Below are 12,763 nucleotides of genomic sequence, written 5' to 3' on the forward strand. Positions count from 1 at the left end.
GGCATTAAATATAATATTGTTTGTTTGTTTCGAAATTCGCGCAAAGCTACACGAGGGCTATCTGCGCTAGCCGTCCCTAATTTAGCAGTGTAAGACTAGAGGGAAGGCAGCTAGTCATCACCACCTACCGCCAACTCTTGGGCTACTCTTTTACCAACGAATAGTGGGATTGGCCGTCACTTTATAACGCCCCCACGGCTGAAAGGGCGAGCATGTTTGGTGGGACAGAGATTCGACCCCGCGACCCTCAGATTGCGAGTCGAGTGCCCTAACCACCTAGCCATGCCGGGCCATTAAATATAATATTAACTGTAGACTAATTCACGGAGAACTGAGCAGTAGGTTTAAGATGAAATTATGTTGATGCATGGAATGCATCATCTGTCTCTGTCAAACATAAATAAACGAATTCCAAGCTATGAAAGAGAGAAATTTTAATTACTTTCAACCAAACAACCTGATTTAAGTTTAAACGTGAAGCATTTTTACATTGAAGACCAGAAATTTATCTATACATAATACATTAAATCAACCTATATCAATAATTTAGTTTATTTTATTTAAACTGTTATGTATTGCAAATTTGAAATAGTCCGAAGCCGATATTTTAGTTAATTTACGCTATTTGCCAACAAGATTGACACACACCATCTTCGTTTGTATATATATATACAACAGTACAATTTACAACAACAATTATTACGAATAGTTACCACAAGCAAAGTTTTATAAAACAAATATTTCACTAACTTACAAACAACATAAAATCTTCTTTATAGTTCAGAGTCTCCTTGATATCCAGCGAGTTAACTTGAAGTCGATGTACGTACAATTGCCGAGAAGCTAGCTAGCTTTGTCAGACACTGAATTGTTGGACCGTTGAAGTAAAATAATATTTTCATAAAACCACTAATGTCCGATGAGAATTCAGTAATACTTTCGGAAAGATACTAACGTCCGATGAGAATCCACTGATGTTCGAAATTTATAACTGTTCCTGGTCAAGTGTCGTAAATTTTACGGTTGATAAGGGTTAGCAAAATCACGATTTATAGCGTACACGGTTATAGCAGATTCCTAGCCACTTTTTTAGGCTCTCTCTTTTTTTGCGCATCGCCTTGGCTGTTTTTATAGGCGCGAGAAAGATTTTCTCGAAAATTCCGACAACAATACTGAGCTATATTTAACAGGTTACGGAAGTGAATATATTGTCGATTCTTACGTTCACGAATATTCTACAACCTTGGAGAGTTGGCGGGAGTTTCGCAGTACGTAACTAACACTGTAAGCTAGGTACTTTTTAAATATAAACTCAATCCAAACAAACATTGTCATTAAAATAAATATATAACCAATTCGTCACACGCAATACACATTCAACACTATATGTTACACATATTTTTTAAATACAAACTCAATCTAAACAACTTTCATATTAAATATAAATAATGACAACAAACTCGTTACAAAACTAATTTGTTTGAGCATTCATCCTACGAGTTTTCTTTTGCTGTTTTTTCACGCTTTTCTTCCATCGCAAATTCACCTTTTAGGCTATTTGTCACCATCTAGGAATTAGGTATACCAAAACCTTACAGAAACCTTAATAATCGATATAAGAAAAATAATGCTCAGATTTAAATTAGAGCAAAGAGATTTATGTCTGTTTTTGCTGTTTTTAAAAAGATGAAATGTATTCAGCAAGCAGAAGAAATGTATCGATTTGTTTAGGAAGCATTGTATTAATCTAGGAAGTAGGAAACTGTATGCAGGATATTTAGGTAAAAGAAAACTACAAGTGTTTTATAATTTGTGGATACAAATATAAAATATAATATATAGCGGAAGTAATTGTCCTCAAATTTAGGATGTGAGTGTTATTTTTATTAACAGCGTCTGATGTCATCCATTTGTATCTAAGCAATATTTTACAATCTGTACGAGACCTACAAACACAGCTCATTTCAGCGTATATGTAGTAATCAAAAGTGCCTATAAAGTTCATTTTATTCACAATAAATAAATACTGTGTTGTTTCGTCTTATTTTGACTGGCTACTTTATTAAGGACCACACATAATACAATATATGGAACACAAAGGATCAATTGATCCTTCAAGGTTATCTTTGCTTACTCATCCTTGATAAAAGTCAATATTTAAACCCTTCCTCTGTTTTTCTAGAAATAATCAATTCCATTCTTGGGTTCCTGCAAAATGCTAACCTCCACTACTGTAACATATTTTTAAATAACCCTCCAAAACAGATTAATCATATGTTGTGTTAAATTGTTGCTCAGGCCTTATAACTGCAGGTAAGAACCAAGATTGGGTGGGATTGGAGGGATCCTGAGAAAAGAGAACAGTCAATGTATATTCAACCTAAATTATTAATGTTTATTATCATTTGTTAGCCACTGTCAACTACAGTGCTTAGAATTACCAGAAATACCGTTCTTACTATGTCGATTTGTAATAGACTAATATGATTGAAGTACGTGTTTGTCTAAGCAACTCAAAACAGACGAAAACAACGTGGTAGGTTGAGGGAGAGTACAAAAATTAAAAGTAGTATAAATATTTTGATATGTTCTATAGGTCTACCAAATTTTTTCAAGATTAAACAAAAAACGACTTCACACGTTATCAACTTTTAAATTCACCCCTTGAGAGATACAAATAAAATATGGTACAACTGTTACTTTAATTGTGGCCGAAAGTTTGGTTTGGTTTGTTACGAATTTCGCGTAAAGCTACACGAGGGCTATCTGCGCTAGCCGTCCTTAATTTAGCAGTGTAAGACAGCTAGTCATCACCACCCACTGCCAACTATTGAGCTACTCGTTCACCAACGAATAGTGAGATTGACCTTAACATTATAACGCTCTCACGGCTGAAAGGACGAGCATGTTTAGTGTGACGGGGATTCAAACCTGCGACCCGCAGATTACGAGACGAGCACCCTAACCACCTGGCCATGAAACTATTATTGAAAATTGTTCTACAAAAGTATACCAAACTTGGGTGATGAGCATATAACATTTTGTTACAAAATGAAAGAAAAAAAAACGACACGAGAAAAATGACATTATTAAATGTTGCATAAAACTCCTTTTGGAGGGGAGAGTAGTTTTATTATTACTACTTGTCGAGGAAACATTTAACTGATAAGAAACTAAACGAATTAGAAACACAGTAATTCAATAAACCAAATTCAGCTAAAACTCCCCTTTTTAACGATACAAGCTTCTTACAATATAAGAAAAGCAAATTAGAAAATTTAACTTACTTTAGCCAGTCGCCTTCTTGGAGGTCTAAAACAATTGGCGGATCTTCAATAGTGCCATCATTCTCATTGGTTCTTGTACAGTCGGCGCCAACTCTACAAACAACCTGGTGATGAAAAGAATTGAGTGTGAATCAGAAAGTTGTGTGATACACTGCAGTGAAAATAATATAGTAAATTCTAATTTGTAGTGTATATTTGCCTAGTTATCTTAGCTTTAACTAAACTGTTCATATAATTATGTAATAATTAAGCAAGTCAAATGTGAAATTCACTAAATAATTTTTCTTATCATCCCCCCTTTTTAAAGTGATCTGTGACGAGTAGTTTATTTTTATTACATAATGAATAATTACTTTCCCACATTTGGCTACAGACTGTGAATGATCGTTTTACGTGTGAACTACTGTGAATCAGATCATTTATATCTCCTCTGATTCTCGTGCCTCTTCAGATACCACTCCTACTACGATTCATTCTAGCAATCAAAGTCTGTAATTTGTAGCCTATCTTTATTTGCGTGTTCTGTACGTGCAATGGTATTTACTTATTGTAGTTATTTGAAATAATATATATATTATCAATATAGGTTATATATAAGAAGCCATTATCTAAATTCGAAAGATGATTAACGATTTAGGAAGAAGCTGTTATCTTAGCAAATCAAATCACGTAATAGGAAAAAAAACACATTAAAACTATAGCCAATAAGCAATATTTTACCACCATAACAAAACGCTACATGAAATACACGTCTATTGGAATATCCAAGACACCATTTTCAGTGCCCCCCAGTGGTACAGCGGTATGTCTACGGACTTACAACGCTAGAAACCGGGTTTCGATACCCGTGGTGGGCAGAGCACAGATAGCCCTTGTGTAGCTTTGTGCATAATTAAAAACAAACAAAACCATTTTCAGTAATACGTGAAAGAGACAACATTTTTAGAGCTCAAAATAAATATAACTGCAACATAGAGTTGTGTGTGTGTGTGTTAGAAACAAGAATAACACGTAAATACTTACAGACAATAGTAGAATAAGGATAAAAATTCTAAACTTTTCGGTTTCGAACTATGTTTTGATACAATATTTTCTTAACAGGTGAGCGGAAAAGGCAGTTCAATGTAAAGATTACCTGAACTTTTCAAGATAAATTTTCGCGTTACATGTGAAAAACACCTGATTTGGTCACTTTTATACGAAAGTAGGTGTAATATAGGGAGTATAAAAAATGATAAAATTGTTTTTACATAAATTAAAACAGTACAAATGCAGGTATAATTTACAAAAGAATCTCAAAAATATAAAAAGATAGAGTGTATCGCAAGGAGAAGAAAACTCTGAATATTGCAACGGAAAGTTGTTTATATCATCACGAAATAAAGCCAATCAAAGCCCTACTTACCCAGCACAAGCATTATGTCTAATACATTTGACCCAATCAAAGCCCTACTTACTCAGCACAAGCATTATATCTTATTCATTTGAGCCAATCAGAGCCCTACTTACCCAGCAGAAACATTATGTCTAGTACATTTGTTAGTTGCAAGTTATTTTTAAGAGGTCAGCTCATCTGTTGCATCATAACCACACGACCACGTGTGAAGCTACCGACACTGAAAGAACTTCCATTAAATGACAAAGAATCTTGTTTTTTTTCGATTAATTAATTCGTTTCTAATTTGATAGAAAAACAACAACAATAAAAATCAAAAGCACGCATGAAAAGTAATGTTACTAATAGTTTTGGCATTAAATGATAAAACTACGAATAAACCTTTCAGGAACATTTTTAAAAAATGTGAACTTTCACAAACACAACAAAATATTGGACCACTAGAAGTTTGTTCACAGTAATTTCCACAAAAAAATATTTTAATATATTTTTAGAAGTGCAGTAGAATACTGAATAATAAAATAACGAGCATTTATTTCTCGAATGATTATTTAATCTTTAATATTTTTGCGCGAAGCTGTAAGACTTGCACGTTTTCATACAAGCGTTACTCTGAACGATCTAATCTATTAACTTTAGTAAATAAATCACTTCCTCAGCCATCTGAGATCAACATCTTTAAACCGCCAGAGGGCAGTTTGTTCATTGTACCCAAGGTAATTCTGGGAGAGTGACTTGATGTAATTTATTTCGATCGCTTGTTTTTAGAACTCAGACTAGCACATGCCCTGATCCATCATTTACAGAACAAATCCTTAATCTGTAGAGGAGAGGAACTCGCGTGGACAGTTCACAACGCCCAAGCTTGGGCGTGGTGCAGAAATCTCTGACTACTTGAATGATAACGAGATAGTGGAGAAGATGCGAAATGAACACTGCCAAAAAAATTCTAAGTGCTGCTGATGCAAGGGTATATCTTTAAATACTTTATATAATCTGGTATTGATAACATATTGGCCAAACGTCTGCGATAGAACTGAAACACATTTTTAGACATGCTTGTAGTTTTTTTGTTTCATTTTTTTCTGTAGTTTTGAGAATAAAAATCTGATGACCTATAGGAAACTTTTAGCTAACAAATACCTATATCTCAGGATATTTCTATAAATAGAGAACTTTCAAATGTTCTGGTCAAGGGACCGATTCGAGCAAATAACCGTTATCAAGACTTTTCTTCACTGTGAATATTTTAGACAAACCAACATATCCAAAACTTTTTTTCACATACACTGTGAATATTTGAGATAAATGAACATGCTAAGACTCTTCTTTCACACTCACTATAAATATTTTAGACAAACGAACATATTAAAACTTTCTTTCACACACACTGTGAACATTTAAGACAAACGAACATATTAAGACTTGTCTTTTACTTAGTCAAAGTAAGTTATGTCGAACAACCTTTGCCAGTAGTTACTTCTTTGTCTAATTTGAAATATGTACTGAACTAAAAAAATTATGAAAAACACACACACACACTAAAATCTGCAGTCTAACTTGGTGTCTCATTAAATGTCTTAGGCCTAAATTATAGCATTCGCTAGCTTAAACGTTAATATTTTAATTCTGCACATGAATAGCATTTCAAATAAACATTTAACTGTTGCGGGTTGAGCCTAGCTGACGAGTCTTAATGTAATATTTAAAGAAATAATTAGTCGTTGCAGACAAATATATATGTTTATTTGTTTTTACTGAGTTCCATTCGTATGTGTGTATACATGTATACTTTATTATACATAAAAATATATACTCATGTAGGACGAAATATTTTCATATATTTCTACAGAATTATTTTTTATAGACTCTCATTAGGTATTCCTATATCTTACACTCTAGACGTAACAACAATGTTTGTCATAGTGGTTTTATTTTGAAGGTTCTCACCTACTTTATTGTAACCTTGACCTGACGATTACTCGGTACTATTGGTCGAAATGTTGTAATTATTAAGATCAGAACTTCCTAGTGTAAACATTACTGTTATTGTATTTTTGTATGAAATGATAACTTTATGTTTCTTAGCATATGTAGAAATTATGCTGAAAGTAAAACTTAAATATAAATTTTCGGTGAAATGTTATTTTCAGTAAGAAAAACTGAATATTTCATTTCCAAAAGACATAGACGGGAAAACATTATAATTAATGATATAAGAAGGGCATTTTCACCTTCTGGAATTAGAAAGGAAAGAGAAGTTGGAAAAGAAATACAATTTTTACAGCGCGAGCCATACAGGATGTGTGTGATTTTTATTACGATGCCGGAACAAGGCTATTCTAGCCTGCCAATCACTTGTAATAGTGAAACCCACGAAGACTGTGGTATGGTTGAGTATTGAGTTTTGCTGAACTGAACTCACATTATCTGCTCAGTAGTTTCTCCGATATTGCTTTTCATTATCTTGTAGGTCAGTGAATTCAATGATCATTTAGTGTGATAGATGGATGGATGGACGGATGGATAGATAGAATCTAGCAATATTGTTTTGAGAAATCCATAGCATTATAATATATATTTGAATTTAACGAAACGTCTACTGTCTCTTATCTTTCAACAGCTTTATTTTTAAAATCTTAATCGAATTCCTGAGTACTTTTGTACTTTGCTTTTGAGTATGTGTTTAGACCAAATAAATCGTGCTATTTTTCATTGGCCATGGATTTCAAAACACGTAATATTTGAATAGATTCTTTGTTTGTCTATGGCAAAACTAAAAGAAACACGTTGCACTTCTGCGATTTTATATTACAGAATATAGGGTAGTTCAGTACTATGTTATCATATATTTGCCATTCAAACAAAAGCAATTTGTTTTTCATTATCGTACTGGAGATGAATTAATTGTATATTTAAAACACAAACGAAGAGTTCATTGTAATATTGTTATAATAACATTTACTGTGTAAAGAAATATGGAATAAACTTTACTATATCATATTCGTTTCCAAGAGAAAAAACAACAACAGACAATAGTACGGTAACACTACAAGATAAAAGCATTGTAACACTACAAGATAAGAGCATGGTAATACTACAAAACGATTTCAGATTGTTCATCATTTTTCCCTCTTAACTGCCCCCTCCCCCAATGACACAGTGGTATGTATGCGGAACTAAACAGAGCACAGATAGCCCATTGTGTAGTTTTGTGCTTAACTACAAACAAACAAAATCTGTACTAGTAATAAAAATATCCAAAAGTTAGATATCAGCCGTTTCACGTGCTACAGCACGATTATTACTTTAACAGGCCTCTCACGAGCCAGTGGGGGACATTTTTGTTGAAAAAAGAACAACTACCCAATCCGGTTTTTCTTAATTTGAACTGAACTTTTTTGGACATAATTTGGCTCAAAAGAACACATTTTCCTCACGTTTTTAGCATAGGAGCTGCAAAAAAGAGATTTGAAGTGGTAAGGTGACTGAAATTTGTCAACGCATCACGAACTTAACAGCCAAGCACAAAAAGCATGAAAGTCTCCAAATGACACGCAGAGGTATTCAGGAACTGTTTAGAATCACCTTGGTAGATATTGTGCACCAAGCCGAGTACAATATTATGCCTGGAGCTGCTTTCAAAGTGTTCCTGTCTACTCATCATACTGCTGACTATCGTGATGCTTCGACCTTCCCTACCGAATCGCAGGGGAAATCGTTCGTATCTCAATTGAAAGCTTAACATAAAAAAGGTGAAAGCAGAAGCATAAAAGGTTGATACTTGCTTAATTAACGATGCTGAGAATGTGGCTTTATTGATATATACTGAATTTACTTCCAGCGGGTAGACCTTCATACTAGCTAGCATGGAGACTTGAGGATTCTATATTTCACTTAAAAATTATCAATTAACAAACGAAAACTTGTCTCGAATAGATACGCCCAAAACCATCCTTTTAGGGAGTTTCCGGATTGAACTTAAAGACATCCCTTGGCTCCTGAGGGAGTGTTAAAAAACGCAATTGTGCTCTTTAAATAATTTGAAATACATACTTGTATAAAGTTCAATAACTAGTAATGGACATGCGCAAAGATTTGGAGCATTTTCGCAATTGATTTTCCTTTTTTCCCCCCCTAGAAACCTGATGAAAGTTATTCTAGAGCTACTGTGTTACGTATACTGCCTACACCGCTAACCACAATTTTAAAGGCACTTAAAAGAACCAAGAAGTTATATCTGATTTATATTTTAGCTTAAGATAAAAGTAACTTTCTCCTTGTAGTGTTTGGACTTATTATTCATTCTGTATAAAATTAACAAATGTTCATCAGCTTTCTTTTCAATTTACCATTTTATTATATGTCTAAGAGGTGAAACGTTAAATCGAACGTAGACTTCCGAAAATGGAATTTCTTGTACTAGCATTAAAACAACCATCTTCAGCCTTGTACTAGCATTGTAACAGAACAAGATAAACATTGATATTAACGGATATGTCTTTGTTCTGTTTCAACCAGATAATCTTCTTACTGAAATTAAACTTGGAAAGAAGCCAAACTAAGCTCACCGAGTGACATTTTAAAAATCGCTTATCCTGACAATATCTAAAGTTTATTATTGTTATCTTTGACCTCTTCCCCCCCCCCCCCCGGAGTGGCACAGTGGTATGTTTGCGGACTTACAACTCTAGAAAACGGGTTTCGATACTCGTGGTGGGCAGAACACAGATAACCCATTGTGTAGCTTTGTGCTTAATTTCAAAGAAACAAGCGACTGTTATCTTTGAGTTGGAAAAAAGTTTAGAATTTCGAGGTATTGTGTTTTAAAAGCTAGTTATGAAAACTACACTTATTTTAAATGATATTTTTCCCAATAGGTTTTTTATTATTTAACTTCTGTTCCATATCCAGTTGGGAATTTTTAGCAACTTGGGATGGCGCTGTAAAACTTATTTCCGTTTTAAAAATTAAATGTCCATTTCAGTAGCAAATGTGCTTGTTGGAACATTCTTTAAGATTATTAACTCCACACACATAGGAACGACATTTTCTATGAGCTTGTTTCAGAAGTTCGGAACCCTGATTTTCTTTTACGACTGGGTCATCAAACAAGCTGTTGTAGTCTGTTCATTGGCCAGCTGAAAGCAATGGCATTTTGTAACACGTCATAATCATTGAAAATACGATGCAGTCTATAAAGCGCTAACTAACAGCGACATATAACATGCATTGTTAGAATAAAATTCAAACAGGTCATATTGTGACAAATAATAGCAGTGTAGACTATACAGCTGTCAATAATGATAATATAAATAATGCACTAGTCAACAGAGACTATTAATACCAAACGAAGGTTACTAAGGAAAACACAGTTAGTTAACAGTAAAGACGACGCATGTCATACAATGATCATTAAGATTACATTAAACAGTGGTCATGTTATTAAAAATGAGAGATCATATAATAACCAATACACTGGTCAAAAACAAAGTGGACATAGACCATAAAAATGGGCGATAAAGTTGACACAATGTAATGATCGAAAAAGAAAAAACTTATACCAAAAGAATGGAAATAGTTAATGTTTGTTAAAGATAACACAGTCCATAGAGTGATCATAAAGGACGACATACGCAATGTAATGGTAAAAAATTAACACCTAGTGTGTGTGGTTTATATCAAAGTCATGTCAGACTATCTGCTGTGTCCACCGAGAGGAATCGAACCCCTGATTTTAGCGGCTTAAACTCGTAGACTTACCACTGTTCCACCGAGGGACATTTAACACTTAGATCACGAGACGTATAATCATATTTCTTTGTGACGCTCAGAGTAACTCATAAATCAGGACTAGTGCAATGAGAGTGTTTGATTCTAAAATGTTAGGTGATCGACTCTAGAAGGATAGAGTGATTCCATAAGTTGGTGGTGCACCAGAAAATTAACTTCACTCGCATGATGGAGAACAAAATAAGCAGGATTCAAAGCTTGCTTTGGTCACGTGAAGTTGTAGAGTCATAATGTTCTCTAAAATGAAATAGGTGCTCTGATTGACTTGAAATATGTTTAAAGGAAACTTATATATTTTTACTTCACGATGCTTCTAGATTATTGTATTTCTGTATTGCATATTGGTGTATAAGAGACATTTTAATACTAGAAATAAATGACCTTATAACACCAAATTTGTTATTTTTCTTTAATTGGACACTCAACGTTTCGCTTTACAGGAGCGTTACACTAAAACACAAAACGTAACTGGTACTACAAAGCTTCGATTGGTTTAAATAATAAATTCCTTGACTGACAGTACATCTGATTTAAAAGCTCTATCAAAGAATGTTTGTTTGTAGTTAAGTACAAAGCTACACAATGGGCTATCTTTGCTCTGCCCACCACGGGTATCTAAACCCGGTTTCATGCGGTATAAGTTCGCAGACATACCGCTGTGCCACTCAGGAGGCCTCTAGTAAAGAACTTCTAAAAAAGAAATACTTCTGATTCAGCTGTTTGCTTCGTTGTTAAGAGCTACGTTATACAATAAATGGGGTATTTGTTCCGGTCTCTAGAGATATAAGTCCGCAGACAATACCACTGTGCCACTCGGGGCGCCTCTAGTAAAAAAAAATTAAAAATAAAGACTTCTGATTTAACTGTTTGCTTCGTTGTTATGAGCTAAGCTACATAATAAATGGGCTATTTGTGCTCTGCCCACCACGAGTATTGAATCCTGAATTTTAACGTCACAAGCCATCAAACATGCCACTTAGCCAGCAGAGTGCTGATTCAGCTGGAACATGCTATTAATTACAATTCTTTGGAATCGAACATCACATGTCTGCCTTGTGAGTGACGTAAACTAGACCATTACATGTCTGCCTTGTGACTGATGTAGAACTAGAACATCATATGTCTGCCTTGTGACTGACGTAGAACTAGAACATCACATGTCTCCCTGCCTTGTGACTGATGTAGAACTAGAACATCATATGGCTGCCTTGTGAGTGACGTAAACTAAAACATCACATGTCAGCCTTGTGAGTGACATAAACTAGAACATGACATGTCTGCCTTGTGACTGATGTAGAACTAGAACATCACATGTCTGCCTGCCTTGTGATTGGTGTAGAACTAGAACATCACCTAACTGTACCGCGAGTGGAATGTAAAGTTAGAACTAGAATATGACCTAACTGTACTGTTATTGGATGAATACGGCCTAGTTGTCTTGTGATAGGATCTTAAATATCAGCTCGCTAGTGGCAGGTTAAGACTTATCACAATAGGTTCATAAGTATATATATATTTCATTAGATAAATATTGAATGAGGAAAAAACATTTTTTGTCACTAGAGGTAGTTAGCTACCTTTAATATGTAAGTTAAATTTATTCAGTAGTTGGGCTTGTCTCAGTTATCCCGTGCTATACTTGAATAATGTGACAATATGAACTACTTAAGGTAAGTATTGTAGTTCTTTTAAGATATTTTTTTTTAATAAGTCATTTTCAGAAAAGGGTGGAGGTTGGGAGTAACATGTAGTAGAATTATTAGGGTGGTATTTATTCTACTTTAAGGATTTTTTTAGAACTTTTAAGGGTGGAGGATGGCAGGTATTGTTTACTAGAAATATATATATATATATTTGAGTGGCTTAATTTTATATTATTTCTACTTTTAACCTTATTACATCTTTTTAAAGGTAACTGCCTTCCCACAACTGGCTGCAGACAGTGAAAAGCAGTAAGAGTTGAGACGTGAGTGTAAGCTCTCAACTCTGTACCCTTATTGAATTTTTCACGACTGCTGACTGGTTTCTTATCTGCTTTTTGGATTTTGTCTGATAGATGGAATATCCCCAACGCTTTTGGATGTTATTACCACAAGCAATCTCCGTTATGACTTTTGGATAACGGCCGGAAAGTGCGTAAGGTTTTTTTTGTTTTAAAATGGAGTTTTGAATTTATATTAAGTTCATTATTGTTTTATAGTGCTGATCTTGATCGCCTATTGACAATTAAAATAATTGATATAATAGTTTTGAAGCTATACCTCTTATTATATATATATATATATAT

General features: G+C 34.1%; 1 protein-coding gene across 1 annotated transcript in view; it reads right to left on the bottom strand.

Annotated features, from left to right (window-relative positions):
* The window catches only part of LOC111085810 (delta and Notch-like epidermal growth factor-related receptor), a 55,734-nt gene that overhangs the window by 30,555 nt on the left and 12,416 nt on the right, over positions 1–12,763 (bottom strand). The window contains exon 3 of the mRNA XM_022386111.1: positions 3,288–3,391. Within this exon, the coding sequence (XP_022241819.1) occupies positions 3,288–3,391 (104 nt within the window). The remainder of the gene's footprint in view (positions 1–3,287; positions 3,392–12,763) is intronic.

This window comes from Limulus polyphemus, unplaced genomic scaffold (genome assembly GCF_000517525.1).
Source record: "Limulus polyphemus unplaced genomic scaffold, Limulus_polyphemus-2.1.2 Scaffold634, whole genome shotgun sequence".
NCBI classification, from domain to species: domain Eukaryota; kingdom Metazoa; phylum Arthropoda; class Merostomata; order Xiphosura; family Limulidae; genus Limulus; species Limulus polyphemus.